Genomic DNA, 17,850 nt, shown 5'->3' on the forward strand with positions numbered 1-17,850 from the left:
TGTGTGTGTGTGTGTAAGCATGTATGTGTGTACATACATGTTGTATGCTTGGGACCTTGGCGCACTCCAGCATGGATTATGGTCATAGCTCACTCCTGCATGACCTTGGCAAAAAGGTTTCACACAGAATGAGATATGCTCCCTATCTGAAACGCATCTTAGCCAACTGTTACAGTTACATCCTACAAGTTACATTTATACACAAGTTCAGTTTTCTATTGCTGTAACTGAAACAAGCATGCTATAAGATCAATAGCAAAATGCGAAATTTCCATTGTCTTTGAACACAAGCGAAGAAATGAAGAACAGAGCATATATAAACTCAGAAGAATGGATTTACGTGTCACAGAAAAAGGTTTGTAGATAACCATGCTCGTATGACTTTGTTGAGGGTTAAGGCGGAAGCAAGCAATCACTTCTCAAAGCAATATGTTCCTTCTCATATCAACACAAAGGCTCATCTCAGAGAAAAACTCTGCGTTTTGTCATTCTTCTGTGATACACACTTTCAATAGGACAAAAATGGCCTGTAAACACCTTCAGTCCGAGGGCCTAAAAACGCAACACGCAAGCCGGTCTTCGGTCGCCATCTCACACGACGCCAAATAAATCAATCAATAAATGAATAAATAAATATGCAGAACTGGAAGAGTGCGTCGTGTGAAACACAGGCAGGAAAAGCGAAGGATGCTAAAGCTGAGCGCTAACTCTTCGTCAGAGTGCCTGGTCCCGTTGGCCGAGACCCCAGGCCTTGCTGGTTACTCTAAGTAGCTGTGCTTAAAAAACACCACAGAAGAAGTGTAGTTGATGTGGAGAGCAGGAGGTGGGCGGTATGCGTGTGGAATTATACACATGAACAGGCAGGTCCTGCAGTCTGCAAACTGACACTTGTCCTTATTCAGTCCATGCAGACCAACTGAACAAAGATGCTCTGACTGACATATGTCTGCAGCCAATCAGAAAGAAGTCTCTTGTTTTGTTGTCGTACCCATAATGCATCAGGGGTCCTTATCATTCTACATGAACAGGAGTCTGAAGTGCCGCCCGTGTTTCCTGGCTCCTGCTTCCTATTTCCTTTCCAAGGTGGCCGTGTCTGTGGGCGTCCTGTGAGGAGGACTCCGCAGCTGGAATGAGTGGTGGGCGGAGCTGCGGTGAGGGGAGCGTGGAGGCGGGCTGGGGAGGGGGTGGAGGGGCGTGGCGTCGCCATGGGAGGGCGTGGTCGCTGCTCCTCAGGACAGAGCTCTGGACAAGCTGGGGACAATCAGCGCCAAGGCTGCTGCCACGGCAACCACCAGCATCGGGTTCCAGTCTCCTTCACTCCCCTGGAGACGGCAGGAAGGAGACAGGGGTCAGAGGTCACAGGTCTTGCACTGAAAACTCAAACACATGCAGACACAAGCAGAGACACGATACTGTGTGGTACACACACACACACACACACACACACAACAGTCAAACACACACACAATCACATAAAACACATGCGCAGCGCACATACACAGAGACACACACACAAGACACACACACAGACCTGTGCACACCCACAGTGATACATACACGCACATACAAACAGACAAAGATACACAAATACAGTACACACACAGACATGTGCATGCTCACACACACTCTCACACACACACAGTGTTGTGCACGCCCACGCTCACATACACACATACAAACAGGCATACAGTATATACACACATACAGTACACACAGACATGTTCACACACACACGCACACACACACACACACACACACACACACACACGTACACAGTTCTGTACAATTGTTTCCAGCCCCAGGGCCAAAAGCTTTGGGTGACGTTTTGTGCTTGCAGGACTGAGGTGTGTTTGTGAGTCTAAAAATGATGTAAGGCAGGAGACACCCAATGAGGCTCTCTGTTGTCAGCCTCTCACTCACACACACACACAACACACACATTCTCACTCTCCTGTCACTTGTTCCATCTCAATACACACACTTTTGTTGCATTCCTTCATTCCACGGGCAAGTTCATTTCCCCTCCTTGAACTTATTTGCTCAGCCAGCACGGCCCACCCTTACGCAAGACCCAGGCTGACTGGCTGCTACTCTGCTCTCTGCGGTGCTGATCAGCGTTTGCTGGAATCCAGCGTTGCGTCATCCATTTTGGCTCAAACAGTAACCTTCACAGGTCCCGGGAGGGGCCATCGATACCACCACGGTACTGTGTTTTCTGCAACTGGATGTGTCGGAAACTCGCAGTCATGTAACAGGCCGGGAATGTTTCTTTCCCCATCGTCCTGCTTGTCGAGTAGGGACGCCATTCCAAAGCACTCAAACAGCGCTGCGATTGTCAACATTTCAATGCCGTCCTGTTCGAACAAAAGTCCATGGAGTTTTTGTTTCTCATCGCTGTGTGTGTCTTTCGACGGGATCTTTTAACCTTAAAAGTGACCTTCTGCATTGTCTCCACACTTTGAAATTTCTATCCTGTGTTTTTTGCTACAGTGTCATATGGTGTGAATGTCACAGAGGTAGAACGTGGTGTCCTAGGTGTAGTGAAAGCATTCATGGTTGGCACCACAGTCGCGCTGGTAAGACATTGCTTGGGGAGTCTGTTTTTTGGCCAAGCACAAAGCTGAAAGATCTACCCCTTTAGGCAAGTGTAGCAGTGCTACGACTGTAACATACACCAGCAGGCTTGAAACAGGAGGAAAATGTGGAGGAATCTGCCTTTCATTACTGCCCTCTCGCACTGTGTCTGTCTGCTTCCTGTACTATGATCCAGTTTTTTAAAGTACTCATAAGCTTGTTAACTTACACCTATTTTTATGTGCAAAAAGAATGAATACTCGTATACATGCTGTTTTATGTCTTGCCATATGACTGAGGCCTTAAACATGCTCATACAATTACACGGCAATTGCTATGTCCATATGTATGTTTGCACTAAATGAAAGCACATTTTCTCAGTAAGGTCAGCTGACTGCTCCCATCTCCAAAGCTAAAGCTAAGGCTAACTGCAAACCCATGTTCTCCTGTCTATTTAATTAGCAGTTACCTAGCTGTAATTACAGTGTGGTTTAACAGGTATGGGACTGACAATACACAGTATGGCCTTGTTTTTTCCTCCCCCCCCTCTCACTTTCAAAATGGCTTTCGCCGTGTGGGGTCTGTTCTGTGGATCTGGGGAGCCGCGGGGCCTTCTGGGAAGACAAAGGAAATGACATACTCGTACCTGGTCCCTTCTAGGAGGAGAGCTCCGCCCACCAGCACCATATCAGGGCCACTATTACAATCATTCCTATGAAGGGGATGGAGAGAACAGGGGGCTCAGACGGAGGAGTGGAGTTCTGAGGAGAAACAGGGGATCGTGGGGGATGGAGAGAAGAGGAGGAGGAGGAGGAGGAGGAGGAGGAGGAGGAGGTGAGAGAAGTAAAAAAAGGAAAGAGAGAGAAAATGAAAGACAAAAAAGAAACAATTACATATGGAAAGGTAGGTATACAGATAGAGCAATAGATTAAATAAAATATGATTGGGTAAATAGGCAGATAAATGTATGGGATGATTGTATGATTGAATGATTCATAGTTGATAGATAGATAGATAGATAGATAGATAGATAGATAGATAGATAGATAGATTGGTCATTGAAAAAGCATCAAATTGGTTAAGAATTTGGCACATGGGGTTGTGTCGTGGGGTGTATATACATATATACATACACATACACATTCACATGAGTATATATAAGTATATATGGGGTGGAACACAACAGAAAAAAAGCCATGACGTGATGCAGGGAGGGGAGAAACAGAAAGAGACAGTGATTAGGACGGCGCCCAAGATCATTAATGACAAGATAGGAATCTGCTCTTTTAACACGGGAGCCTCCCTCTTTGATTCGCCGCACCCTGGTATCCCAAGATGCAATGCTTTAACAGTACATCTGAGCTTTGGAATGCTGGCAGCGCTTCTAGTCTGTCACCATGCATCCACCAATAGAAGCTCATCCTTTTTCAAAATGCACCAATCGAATAATGCCGCCCACAGAGACAGAGGGGGCAGCTAGTGTTTCCATCTTGTCACCAAATAATCTCTGACGAGACCGGACAGGGATACCCCTCCCACACAGAGCAGCTCATACACACTGGTAAAGTGCAACCAGAGACTGGAAGTTTCCCTGTCTTTTCTTCCCTGGTTAAGGCCAAAAGTTAATGTTCCCAATTGAGTTCTTGTGATCGAGTTCCTGTTGCCAGGGACAGACTTTTCAATATCAAGTACATAGAGTCTGATATATTGTTACTGTAGAGAATTTGGTGTGATCTCAGCCTCCCAAGCAACACCACCTTTGCATCCAAACCAAATGTTAAATGCGAGAAATAAAATTGACAGATTAAGTCTTTGTAAGGCATGTAGAATTATCATCTGCAGTGCTTCCAAATTTCAAAACCTAGATGTTATATGAATTGCATAATTTTTCAGTTACCTAAGGTTTCAGTGGTGAACTAAATGAAGAGGCCACAGTTGACTTCCCAAATAGCCACATAGTACATTGGATTTGACAAAGGCACTTTACCAGTGTATTGATCGAGGCACTCCCTCTCAGCCTGAGGAACCCTGGGAGTTGTAGGCAGCAGCACGGGATGGTTGAGGGGTTAATTGCAAGATGGACTACAGCTATGGAGGGCAGGTGAGTGGCATGGTATGTGTGTCAGACTGGACGGTCATGTTCTTTGTGCTCCAGGTTCCATCTTAATGCAGTCCTGCATTAGCCATGTACCGTACAGTGCTCCACTTCTACAGAGACTGCATCCTGAGCCTTAACCCCAAATACCTGCCCAAATTCAATCTTAAATCTTTGTATAATGACACAATTATGTCTCTATACTGTAGATACAAAGTATAGGTGACTAATCTACAGATGTTCACCATTTACTGATCTCTAGTTGTAAAGAGTCTTTTGAAAAGGTGCATGCAATATTTTTGAAGGTTTTACTGCAAAGAGGGTTGAATGTATCTTTCTAATCAGCGATACTGCCCTTCCTCGCTGCAACCAGTGATGCAAACACTGCACAATAACAGGATCTTTTCAACAGAAGTAAATAAGTGCAGCATGAAATTTAATATGCATGTATTAATATATGGATTCAAAAAAGGAGAACTGAAAAGCTGGGCTGTTTTTCGATTGCATGAGTGCTTTAAGCTCTATCTCAGAGGTATAACAGAATTCATTTCAAATCCTTTTCACACTCTTTAAGCATCAGTTGGATAGGATTAAACTGATAGTTTCATGTCAGCTTATCTCCTTCAGAACTGGGTCCTATTCTCCAACTGGACTAAACATTTTTATTCTAAGCTGAAAGGCCTTTAGAAGCACATTGGTGATTTGGATGCATTAAAATCTATTTCACGTTGGGTTCTGAAAACACAAACTTTTTTAAGTTTCTTTAAGATGTGTATTTATTTCAGAGGGATTGCTGAAGATAACTGACTGAGAGGGGTTCTTGGAATAGACTGATGTAGCCGGCACTTATGCTCAAAAGGGAAATTTCTGAGGTTCAGCTTCACAACCATTTATTCTGGCTAATTTAATGCTTTGACTTCCCTTGACTTTATTTCACTGGACCTGGAGGTTAAGATAAAATCAAAAGTTATCAAATTTTCCTTCAAGGAGTTTCGTTTGGGACAGATGCGACAGTGACAGAATGGTGGTCAGACCTCGGGGCGGACCCCACACAGACGGGGACAGCTCGACGCCACACACACGCGGAGCCCGGCGCGACGAGGAAGCCAGACTCGGAGTGGGGGGGGGGCGGGGACACAAGTGACAGACACAAGACGGGGCGCCGGCGGTCCCCGCCGCCGCCCCCCCGGGAATGCGACACGAGGACGGGAATGGTAGACGTCGTTAGCGTCGGGTCACAGACAGAAGCAGTCGACGTTTCACATGCAGTGTGTCTGACAGGGACCTCCTTAAGCAATGTGGACTGGCTCGCTCTGCAAGGCAGAGAGGCGCGTGTTCGCAGTCCGCTGGGAGCGCCACCCCGCTCCAAAGCATTAAGCCTGCAAACACTGTCAGGAATCTGCAAAGGCAGCTGTCGCCTGCTCTGTCTGCTTGTTAAGCAGTTAGAGTACTGATCCGCAAACCTTCACATCATCTGGATGGACCAGTCTAGTCATTAATATCTACTTTCAACTCATCCAGTTGATATGGAGATCAGTGGTTCTATGAAATGCCTGTTTTGAGGCGATGTCTACAAACAAGCAGTATCTCTCCCTTCACCACCCCTGAAACCATGTTGCCCACAAACCCTCTCTGTACCTTATTTGTAGGATTGCTATGCCTCTTCTGACGCTCTCCTTAGTGACCGCTACCCTCTCTGTACCCCATTTGCTCCAGGGAGTTACCCTGTCTGTCCCTCCCCAACTGTCCCTCACCACAGCAGCTGTTGCTGTTGGTCACCATCTGCACAGTCATGCCTGTGTGAGACAGGTGGCTGTGCTGAGCTCGGAGAGGCCGAGAGATATGAAGAGAGTGACTGTAGGAAGAGTTGGGTTGGGCAGAGAGAGAGGAGGTCAGGAGTTTCCGGAAGCCCTACGCGTCCCGACAGCGAGGCTGAAGGGCCCCCTGCTCCCCTACCCTCTGGGATGCGGATGCAGACCGCCCCCCACCCCCCCCTCACCTGCGCCTTCCCCCCCGTCAGCCTCTCCAGTTCCTGGCGGCACTTCAGCAGCTCCTTCTCCAGCTCCGCCCGCTCGCTCTGGCTGCTCTCGTACAGGCCCTGCAGCTCCTGCAGCTCCGCCTTCAGCCCGTCACACTGAGGGAGGGGGGGAGAGAGAGGAGAGAGAGATAGGGACAGAGTCAGGGAGAGAGGGAGAGAGGGGAGGGACAGAGGGGGAAAAGGAGAGGGAGGGGGAGAGAGGGAAAGCAGGAGACAGAAAGGGAGAGGGGGAAGTGGGAGGTTAGAAGAGGAAGGGGGAGGGGTGAGAGAGAGAGAGATGGGGTGACAGAGACATATAAAGAGGGAAAGGGGCAGGTGAGGAAGAAAGAGAGAGGGAGGCAGGGAGAGAGAGATGGAGGGGGTAGAGGAAGAAAGAGATTGAAAGAGGGGATGGAGGGGGGAAGAGAGAGAGGGGGACAGAGAGGAGTAAAGGAAGGGGGAAGGGGGATGGGGGAGAGAGTTGGGTGGGTGAGGGGAGAGGAACAGAGGGATGGAGAGAAGGAGGGGATATGGGGGGGTGTAGAGGTAGGGGGAGGAAAAGAGGAAGGGAGAGATGAGGGGGTAGAAGAAGAATAAGAGAGTCAAAGGCAGGGGGGAAGGAGAAGGAGGAGAGAGAGAGAAAAGAAAATGTACAATCTCATTCTTCGTCTGACTGAAGGCCAATGCAGTTACGCACGAGTCTTTTCACTGTGTGCTAAAGATGGATTCGGCATTTCCGCAATAGAAAACGTTTGAAGGTTTCTAACATCACAGAGAATATGAAGGGCTTTGTAGTAGAGAGTGCGCTGTCCATCACCGGTATCCCAAGGTGACACTCGCAGAAACCTCACGCAGCGCTTACGACCGAGGCGGTACGAAAATGCTGACGTCGCTTACCGCCCTCTGCACCTCGGAGGCCTTCTCCTCGGCCTGCTTCAGCTGGTCCCGCAGGGAGAAGATCTCGGCGAAGCCCCCGTTCCAGCTGCTGGGGGTGACGGGCTTGCCCTCGAAGGAGATGTTCTTCTGGATGGAGGCGTCCACCCGGCGGGAGTTGGCCCTGGGCTCGGCCACGCTCATGTACGTCCCGTCCCCGCTGGCCTCGGCAGCCTCGTCCCCGGCCACGCCCTCCTCGCCGCCACCCTCCTTCCCCTCCTCCTCCTCCTTCACGGCCATGTAGACGTCGTTGGAGCTGCCGCAAGGCAAGGGGACAGGTGTCAATCAACACACCAGTCACAGTTTATTGGCTATCCCTGCCCTCATTAATGAACTGGCCCCCTAATGTGGAAATTTTAAAATGTAAATAGAGGACACATGACAAGACAGAGAGAGCAATGAGGCATCACCAGCTATGAGTACTGTACACAGACAGGTAAAAACAAAAGCTTAACATGGTTAAGCTACTACAACCAAGCACAAACCTTTTTTTCATGTACACAGAAAATGAGTTTCATGTAAAATTAGTGGATATAAGGTTACATCACTGAGGCAACTCTTTCTAAGTGTGTGAGTTTACGTTAAACCGTGTGCGTGTGTGTGTGTGTGCGCGCATGCGGGTGTAAAACACCATAAAGCTGCATAACTCTAGTACTGGTGCAGCGCTCATTAATTATTCATTCTCCTCATCATTCATTTGCTGACAAGACAAACCAATCACACAGCAGGGGTAAAAAATATGCATAAATGTACAGGTTTCAAAGCAAATGTGCAGTCCAAAGCACATTCAGCACCATATATATAGTGCACGTGAGAGAGATGTTAGTGTGGGGTGAAACTCAGGTCAGGCCAGCAGCAGCTCGTGAGCAGAAACACAGTTTGCAGTGTCACAGTTTTACAGAAGCACAGAAAGTATAACTATATTACTGACGAGGCCTATGAAAAAGTAGCCCCAGAGAACCAGGCTCGAAGCCAGTGATGATGCTGACAAAGCAACAGACGCTTTCTGACTTCTTCATGTGGAGAAATGAAAGGGTCTGTAGAGGATTACTAAAGCTACTTGTCTTCCTGCTTGTGAGAGAGAGCATAAGGTGATAAGTACTTGCTTATGCCAGACACACAGTGTTATAGGCGATAAATACTTGCCTTTTCTGGACAGACAATTATTGGAGATAAAAAGTTGCCCACGTTAGACAAACATTGTTATGGGCAATGTTAGATGGACAGCGCTGTCTAAGCTAAAAAGTTGCTTATGTTGGACAGACAGTGTTATAAGTGATAGATACTTTCCTATTTTGGACAGTGTTATTGGAGATAAAAAGTTGCCTACGTCAGACAGACAGTAGAGTGGGAGATAAATACTTCCCTATGCTGGGCAGACAGTGTTATTTGAGATAGAAAGTTGTGCTCTTTTCCTCTTTCTGGACAGACAGAGCTTGAGTAGATTACCAGTTGCATCGCTGTGTGCTCCTGTTTATGATAAACTGCTACAGCAGATAAATACCTGTGTTAAATAGTTTAAACAGTCATGAGGCTGTGGCTCAGACAGACAGAAGTGAGGTTGGTTAAAGTGTACAGATACGTCAATTATGAAGCCGTGAGGAGGGGAGAGAGAGCAGACGGACAGACGGACGGAGGAGGCGCGGCTCCTCACCCCTTCCTCTCCAGCTGAAGCTGCCGGAGTCTCTCCGTCAGCTGCCGGTTGTTGTCCTGCAGGGCCTGACACTCCTCCTTCAGGCTGCGGCACTCCTCCTTCAACAGGCCCATGTCGCCTGACCCTGCCGGGGGGGGGGGGGGGGGGGGGGGGGGTGAACACAGATACGGAATGACTAGATCGGCAACAAACTTGGCGGGAGAGGGCAGGAGTCTTACCAGCATAGCAACCTCAGTTTGAGATCCAAAGCAATTCAATGTGCAGGATAGATGTTGTGACTACAGAACATTAGGTGGCCATTTGCTGTGTGTGTGTGTGTGAGACAGAGAGAGAGATAAAGCAATGTATCGCATATTAAATAGCAGTCAGGGCCCTATCGACCGTATCCACCATCTGTCCACGTCCTGTTACAGCTGACGGTCCTACCCTGAGCAACTATCCCGGCTGTTCGTCACTCAGCTTATCTCTCCCAGTTTGTTTGTCTAGTCCTGTTCCCCGACCCCCCGCGCCAAAATACATAATCCGACCGGCATCTCGAAAACACTGCCCCACCAGACCCCGCCTCTTTCCAGCTGGGACCGTACAGAGAGGGCATACTGCCGCAGCGATGACCGGGAGGGCGGGGAGAGACACTAAATGGTCCACAGTGACCTCAGAGAACCGGGGTCAGTTTCAGACTTTCGCTCTCCGTGGTAAAGGCTGAGGTCGCGAATGGGTGAGCTGATCCTGGTTCAGAGCTCTCTCTCGAGAGAAGTGGTGACCTGGAGAGGTGTGAGTGAACAGCCAGTGCTGTTTATGTCACAGGTCTTCACAGAAAGCTTGCGCCCTTCAGGAAACACTACAGTGCCTTCACAGGAAAGGGGCGGGGGGGTGAAGGTGGATTTGTCGAAACAGACAAATGCTTAACTTTAAGGTTTTAGTGGTCAACACTGGCCCAGCAATGAGGTTCCTAACCCTGCCTCCTCAAGTCCTTTTTCCCATAAGGCTCTGCTTCACCCCCATTAGGTCTTCCACATCCAAGTGGGGTTCATGCAAACACACGCAGTGATGCAGACATAATCTGGCAGGAAGCACAGCCTACACTTTCCAGCAACTCAATATGTGCTGGACTCTATGTGCACCTCTGGGATTGTGCAGGTTAAACATCATCTACAGAGCAAGGGCTCTGCACAAGACGGATGAGCCACTTAACCACTCAATCAATCACAACAAAAAAGAGTTCCCAGTTATGACACCATTTCACCAATCAGAACGCACGGTCTCCCTGTACTGTTGGAAGAGTGACGTGGTAACGCTAAGACTAGCATGCTGCTCTATCCTCCTTTACAGGGGCCTCAGTGTAATGTAAAGTCCAAGCTGCATAGTTCAGCGCAGCTGAAACACCCAGATAGACAATAGGGGGTCTGGCCAAAGGGCGAAACCTTCTGGAAAAAGTGATTGCGCTGGAATCGCACCATGCAGTTTTAATGAAATTAAAAATGGCTCTCATAATTCTGCACAGCGTTTAATAATTCTTCACACTCTGAATCATAGGTGTTGTGTTTACGAGACAAGCTTGCAATACCAAGCAAGGTGTTTCATCAACCACATGTCTGACCTACGTCTTTAATTGCTGGCTGATAACCAGACGGTTTTTGGTTTGTTTTTTAATCATTCTAGTGTTGACAACAGGAATGCACTGTAGCATTGCAGTTAAAGTCCAGGATATTCAGCAGATGGTTGTGGGGTCAAATCACACCCAGGCGATAGAATCTAATTTGATACACGCCATGCTTCACACCACCCTGAGGTCAGCACATGGATCATATCATAAGCATATACCTGCTTGTTTGTCCAGCATAAATTGCCTTTTGGAACAGTAAAGTTTCCTCTCTTTGTCTAGCTATCAATCTATAATTTATTCTTCAGGCCAATTGTCAACTTGTGTAGCTTGAATGCACAGGCATTGAGTCTGACCACATAAGCACTGGGTTTGACCTCCTGGAGCCTGACTACATCAGCATCGAGATTGACCTCACAGGCATGGAGTCTGATCTCACCAGCATGGAGCCTGACCACACCAGCACAGAGCCTGACCGCACCAGCAGGAAGTCTGACCACCGTGAAAAATGTAAAGGCAAAGGGCCTGTTGGCTGTCAGTGCGGCTGCATCTACAAGAATACCTTAGGCCAGATGGACCTCCTAGGCCATGTGGACCTCACTCAAAGGGGATGACGGGCGGGGTCTGTTTTCGTCTTGCACAGGATCCAAACATACCAAACACTCCCACTCACTTCACAACGGAGATAAACAGCAGAGAACGACCGTGTAATTAAGTTAAAACTATAATTAAAATATATTCGGTGACAGGACAAAATTATTGTTTTTAAATTAGTAGTGCCTTCAAACCCAGGAAACTGAGTCATCACTGGTTAGCACCCTAGAGAGAGAACAGTTCTGAGAATATTTCAAAACATCCACCGCATTTCACTCATATAATAAAGGACCTTTTTGCCAGATACCAGCTTTGATTAGGCATCATGATAACAGAATTCAGATTTATACCCTTTGCCCTCTCATCTGGAGGTCATAACTCAAGAAGATAAATAAACTAGCCAATCAGCACTAATCTTTCTCTACGCCCACCCAGCTGAACTCCTTTGTTTTCTCTCCTGAGGTTTGAGGTCGCTTTTTTTTAATTAATCAGTGAAGACGTGGTCGGACTTGAGCACAAACGGATAAACTGCGTTGAGAGCTTTGGTCACAAATGCTGACTGGGTTGCTCATTTTCTCTTTTCGGTGATAAAAACCGGAAAGTAAACCGACCAAGGGACGACATCATTCAATAAAACAGAAGGAAGCAAGTTCGAAAATAGGCTCGACGGGCCTCTCTGCCCCTGGTCGCCGGCTCGGGGTTTCACAGACAATGATGTCATTGATACACCTACTTGAATTCTGAATATGAGCTAAAAACCGCACCGAAACCTCAAGCGTCTTCTCTCAGCCAATCACTCAACTCGTGGAAGGAGCCCAAACACTTGCCGCGCTGCCAGCTGGCTCTCAGTCCTGTAGGACAACACAGCATAAGAGGAACAGCAGACGGTTCGTCTGAAATCGACCCAACCTGACGACCTCCTACCCTTTTGCAAGTTCCCAAAGCCTTCTCCTCCATTGCCAGCTTTCTCCCGCTAATTCCTACACAAGCGCCAACTGGAACCATTATTTCGCTGAAACTTTTTTTATTACTGTATTTCACTCGTAAAATCATTTCTCCGCTCGATGGTATTGGAGTTCATAAAATAAGCACTGCGTTAGGCCATTACTGTAGCTGTTACTCAGCCAGGCTATTCTCGTTGTTTCAGATAAGCACTCAGGAGAGGAATGGAGTAGGGAGATAAGAATCATTTTAAATTTTAACATCTTGTCCTCGTCTAAAGAGGACACAATGATGTTAGGAAAGACAAACTCTTCCTCCTCACATTTTAATGAAATCAGACAAACCGACTGTAATGACACTGAACTGCACTCTCCAAGTATATGACTGTCTTACTGTGGTTTATGTGCAAAAGTGGAATAGCGTTCAAGCAAGGTACATGAAGTTTACAGTAAATACTGTGATGTAGTAGGGTAGTGTTGTACTGTACACCAGGCTGGTATAGGGGAGGGTAGAACAGGCAGAGGCTGGTATAGTGGAGGGTAGTGGAGGGTAGTGGAAGGTAGAGAAGGCAGTGGCCATTATAGGGGAGGCTAGAGCAGACAGAGGCTGGTATAGGGGAGGGTAGTGGAGGGTAGGTAGAGGCTGGTATAGGGGAGGGTGGTATAGGGGAGGGGAGGGGAAGTAGAGGCTGGTATAGAGGAGGGTAGAGCAGACATACACTGGTACAGGAGAAAGAATGAGGGTGGTATAAGGGAGGGTAGGTGAGGGTAGGTGAGGGTAGAGGACCAGAGGGCGGTATAGAGGAGGGTAGAGTAGGTAGAGCCTGGTATAAGGGACGGTAGAGCAGACAGACACTGGTATAGGAGAAGGTAAAGCATAAGGCCGGTATAGGGGAGGGTAGGTGAGGGTAGAGGAGGGTATAGCACCAGAGGGTGGTATAGGGGAGGGTAGAGCAGACAGACACTGCTATAGGAAAAGGTAAAGAATGAGAGTGGTAGGAGAGGAGGGTATAGCACCAGAGGGTGGTATAGGGGAGGGTAGAGCAGACAGACACTGCTATAGGAAAAGGTAAAGAATGAGAGTGGTATAGGGGAGGGTAGGTGAGGGTAGAGGAGGGTATAGCACCAGAGGGTGGTATAGGGGGAGGGTAGAGTAGACAGAGGCTGCTTTAAGGGAGGGGCGAGTATGTAGAGGCCAGTATAGGGCAGGGTGGAGCAGCAGAGGGTGGTATAGAGGAGGCAGAGGCCGGTATAAGGCATGGTAGAGCAGGTCTCTCACCTTCTCTCCTCTCCTCCTCCTTGCGCTGGCTCTTCATGCTGATCTCGGCGCGCAGCGTGGTGATCTCCAGCTCGTACTCCTGGGTGGTGGCGTGGAGGCGCTGGAGCTCCGCCCTCAGGCGGCACAGCTCCTCCTGCAGGCTGGCGATGTCGTTCTCCCGCTCGGCCGCCGCCTCCTCGGCCGCCTGCTGCAGCACCAGCACCTCCTCCTGCGCCGCCCGCAGCTCCTCCTGCGCCTCCGTCAGCTCGCTCTCCTTCTCCTCCTCCAGGCTGTCCATCTCCTCCTGCACCGACCGCAGCTGGGCTGAAGGGGGTGGGAAAGGGAAGAGGGGGGGGCAGTCAGTCCCACGCTACATTTACAAAGCTGGCCAATGGGGGCAGGAACCTGACAGCGCATTTCATATTTCGCTGTTGCAGACTTCAGTACTGATCGTATGACAGCAAAATGGACGTTAATGTCAAAACCAAAGGGAGTCTGGTTTCCTAACTACCAGATGAAGCCCACCCACCGCCTTCCACCACTCTCTCCCAGAACCACCTGGGCCTGGGCCCAAGCCTGAGCTTGAGCCTGTGTGGGAAGGCTTTGCTAAAGAGTGTTCACAAAGACTATTCATCAGATGCTTTAACAGCCGCTGCTGCTCCTGACTGTCTGGGCCAATGTCAGTGTTTCCTGTTGTCCAAAGCCAATAGGGGAACAGCTCTGGAAGCAGGACAGGATTGCAAAGATATCACTTCCATTAAGCCCACAATCGGACAGCTGAGGGTGAGGGCACTGCCAAAGGCCTACTGGGAAGGGTCAACTGCTCGAGACGCACCAGGACAAAGACGAGAGGCAGCAGAACTGTGGATCCTCTCAGATGGCAAGCAGCCACCAGAGAAGCAAAGGTGGCAGATTCAGATCTCACTATTTCAGCTCTGACATCTGACTCTATAGAGTAGGGGTCCTAGAACTGAATAACCGTGCCGCTAAGGGGTTTAGGCATGACCTTCAACCAGCAGCTGACTGCCAACTGGCCATTCACGCTCTCTTCTGAACAATGGCCCCAATTAAGTCATTGAGACTGGAGTTGGAATAAAGCAGCAAAAAGCAATGGATTTGCAGTGGAGGTTACAGCTGGTTTGGGGCAGCTGGGACTGGGTAGGGTTATGGGAGTGTGCAGCCTTAGATACATGTGGTTGAAGCACAGTGGGAGTTTGGGGGGTGGGAGGTGAGGCCTGCTGTTGTGCACTTCTACAACACACAGGATCTGCACCCTCATACTGTGGGCTGTATGTGTGTGTTTGTATGTGTGTGTTAATGTGTGTGTGTGTGTGTGTGTGTGTTGCATCAAATAGATTGCCTCCTTCATTTAACTGCAGAAGAAAAAGGTCTAATCTGGAGCATGCAAGTGCATGAAAACACAAGCAAATTTTTAGCACACAAACAGATTCAACACACAGGGGCTTTGTCTGGAACAAACCTGATTTCATCTGCAGCGGGAAACGCGCCAAATCGTTCCACCCAGAGATCTGCCTGATGAAGCCCGTGGCCAAAATGTGTCCTCATCTTTTTTTATAACGAAATCAATTTAGCCCAATTGAGGCCCCCGGCTGTTATTACATCTTCTGGTAACCCAGCGAAGGAAAATATAATTGTTTCATGTGAAAATACTTTAGCCATCCTCTTGTAATACAATTGAGAATTCCCGCATGTGTAAAACAGACACAAGGAAGACTCACACACGTGCTTTTGATGAGAATGTACTCCCAGGCTTCACATATTCTTCCCCTCGTTTTACACACACATAAAGCTACCGCGACCCATTTTTAACATGATTCAGCCAATTACATTGCTGCTTTCTTATGTCATGCTGTGTTCACTCATAACCATGGTGCTATCTGCCGCGATGCATTCAGGAACCATTCTCCTGCCTTGTCTTTAATTAGCGTGCGGATGGGAGACCCTGAGGTCTCATGTGTGGGACCCCAATTCATAAGAAGAATGTCCCGTTTAATTGCGCCCCCACCCTCCTTTCTACTAGCCCCCCTTTGCAGTTGAAAGGGCCATGTGGAGAGCATCAGGGTTTACTCCTGTCAGTTCCCTAATTTTGGGAGAGGGAACCTTGTTACCCTCCTCATTCCAGCTTAATAGAGCCTGCCTCTGACAAAGGAAGTGACATCATAATGTATGGCTTGTGAGTGTGCTTATGAGCTGTTTTCTATTTCTAAAAAACATGTTGATTTATGACATCCATCCTTCCTTATCTCAGCTACTTTGTGAGACGAATTTTTCTGGACATTTGAGAAGTCTGGACAGGATATTGAGAAACATTATTTGCGTAAACTTTTCAATTAATTTGGGGGGTGCAGGGAGGTGGTGGAGGACATAGCTGGCTTTCATCAAGATAATTTTGGCATAAACGAGAACATTAACAGAGCATTCTGGGGACATTGCAGGAGTCATCCATTTAACAGGGCTGACCACAGTGCTTTACAGGACATGAGATCATCTTGCGGGAATAGCTCTAAAGTAAATAAAGGTGGGTATGACCCCCATGAATCCATGACTGGTACACAGTAATCACAGTTCAACAGGGAAAGATGACACTATTGTGACCATTTTATAAGGTTGGTATGCATGTTGGACAGCAGTCATGGTTAAATCGAGATACAACTGATGCACTTTGATCATGGTAGTGTTACCTTTGGTATTTACCATAAATATAAATAGTCCTGGTTTAAGGTATTAATAGTCTTGGCTTATAATTTTAAGAAAATATAAAGGGGGCAGCAGCGTGGTGTTTGGTAAGGACCAGAGCTTGTAAACGTAAGGTTGCCTGTTCAATTCCCTCCCGGGGCACTGCTGTTGTACCCTTGGGCAAACTACTTAACCCACAATTGCCTCAGTAATATATCCAGCTGTATAAATTAATAAGACCTACATGTATGTAAGTCACTCTGGATAAGAGCATCTGCTAAATAGAGACAGGGTTGGTATACAATAGTCATGGCTTAAAAGCAATAGGGATGGTAGTCATCATGACTCAGAAGTACCTTGCAGTCTCTGAATCTGCCGTGTGAAGGTCTCTGCTTGGTGAGCACTGGCCAAACGCTCGTCCTCCAAAAGACCTGGGGAGAGAGGGAGAGGGAAGAGGAGAGACGGAAGAGGGGAGACGGAAGGGACAGGGGGAGACATTTTACTCAAAACAAAATTACTTCTGAAGTCCTACTTTTTCCCTTCTGCTGACATTGAAGTCATATCAAATCCCCACGAGATCTGCGAGGAGCTTTTATTAACTTCATTTCTTCCATTCACCTTTCAAAGATACGAGAAACGCTTTCATCTAAGGCAGTGATATGCTGAATAACTCCACCGCCCACCTTTCAGGGAAGGTGTCGCCAGCAAACCTGTGCTTCTGTTGGTCTGGCAGCCCCACGACATCTGCAAATACCATTTCCTGGACACACAGTCCAACACATTACACATACATTGCGGCGTCTGATAAAACTACAGCTACATTCATTCACAGGCAATTTTTTGGGTAGTCACTCAAACTGAACACATGAAGGATATTAGTTATGCCTGTGCCAGTGACATGGCCGGGAGAAGGTGTACCTGTGTGAGTGTGTGTGTGTGTGTGTGTGTGTGTGTGTGTGTGTGTGTATGTGTGTGTACTTGTGCTGGTCTACATATACTGATATACTAGCAGCATGGGACTCCATGACAGAGTGACAGAGTGACTCAGCAGTCGAGGCTGTGACAGAGAGGGGAGGGGGGCAGTCTTGACGGAAGACAGCTGGCACTCAGGCCCCCGACAGCTGAGCATGCTCAGTAGGAATGCCCCAGCGAAGATGTCACAGCGCGGTCTGCGAAGGGTCCCAGGCCGAGCAGCTGTCAGAAGCGGCGGCTCAGGTTGCATTCTGGGGCTGTGCCCGCACGCCTCGCTGAGCACGCTCAGGGCAGAGGATGCTGGGTAGCCTTGTAAACCTCACAAAGTGCATCACTACCCCACAGTTTCTGAGTGAGCAGCTAAGACCTGCTGGCTGTTGGTGTTCAAAGGAGAGTAGCACAGTTATCCAGACACAATAAGACAAAACCTCAGCTGAAATAGGACCCCAGTTATTTGCCAAAACCTACAGTGTCCCTAGGTCAGCCTTCTGTTTCCATAGATACTGTAGTCATTC

General features: G+C 48.1%; 1 protein-coding gene across 6 annotated transcripts in view; it reads right to left on the minus strand.

The window, feature by feature from the left end:
- Nucleotides 1–1,094: 1,094 nt before the first annotated feature.
- The window catches only part of LOC118771836 (coiled-coil domain-containing protein 136-like), a 34,102-nt gene continuing 17,346 nt past the window's right edge, over nucleotides 1,095–17,850 (minus strand). For 2 of the 6 annotated variants that reach the window (XM_036519933.1, XM_036519935.1), the window contains exons 3-9: nucleotides 16,720–16,794; nucleotides 13,688–13,990; nucleotides 9,274–9,397; nucleotides 7,584–7,875; nucleotides 6,669–6,803; nucleotides 3,221–3,335; nucleotides 1,250–1,322 (exon numbers count right to left, since the gene is read on the minus strand). In XM_036519933.1, coding sequence (XP_036375826.1) covers nucleotides 3,231–3,335; nucleotides 6,669–6,803; nucleotides 7,584–7,875; nucleotides 9,274–9,397; nucleotides 13,688–13,990; nucleotides 16,720–16,794 — 1,034 coding nt within the window. In that variant the 3' untranslated portion in view covers nucleotides 1,250–1,322; nucleotides 3,221–3,230. Of the gene's footprint in view, nucleotides 1,323–1,771; nucleotides 3,336–6,668; nucleotides 6,804–7,583; nucleotides 7,876–9,273; nucleotides 9,398–13,687; nucleotides 13,991–16,719; nucleotides 16,795–17,850 lie in introns of those variants that run through there. The other 4 variants (XR_005004629.1, XM_036519932.1, XM_036519931.1 and 1 more) reach the window with 4 other exon arrangements.

This window comes from Megalops cyprinoides, chromosome 25, assembly GCF_013368585.1.
Source record: "Megalops cyprinoides isolate fMegCyp1 chromosome 25, fMegCyp1.pri, whole genome shotgun sequence".
NCBI lineage: Eukaryota > Metazoa > Chordata > Actinopteri > Elopiformes > Megalopidae > Megalops > Megalops cyprinoides.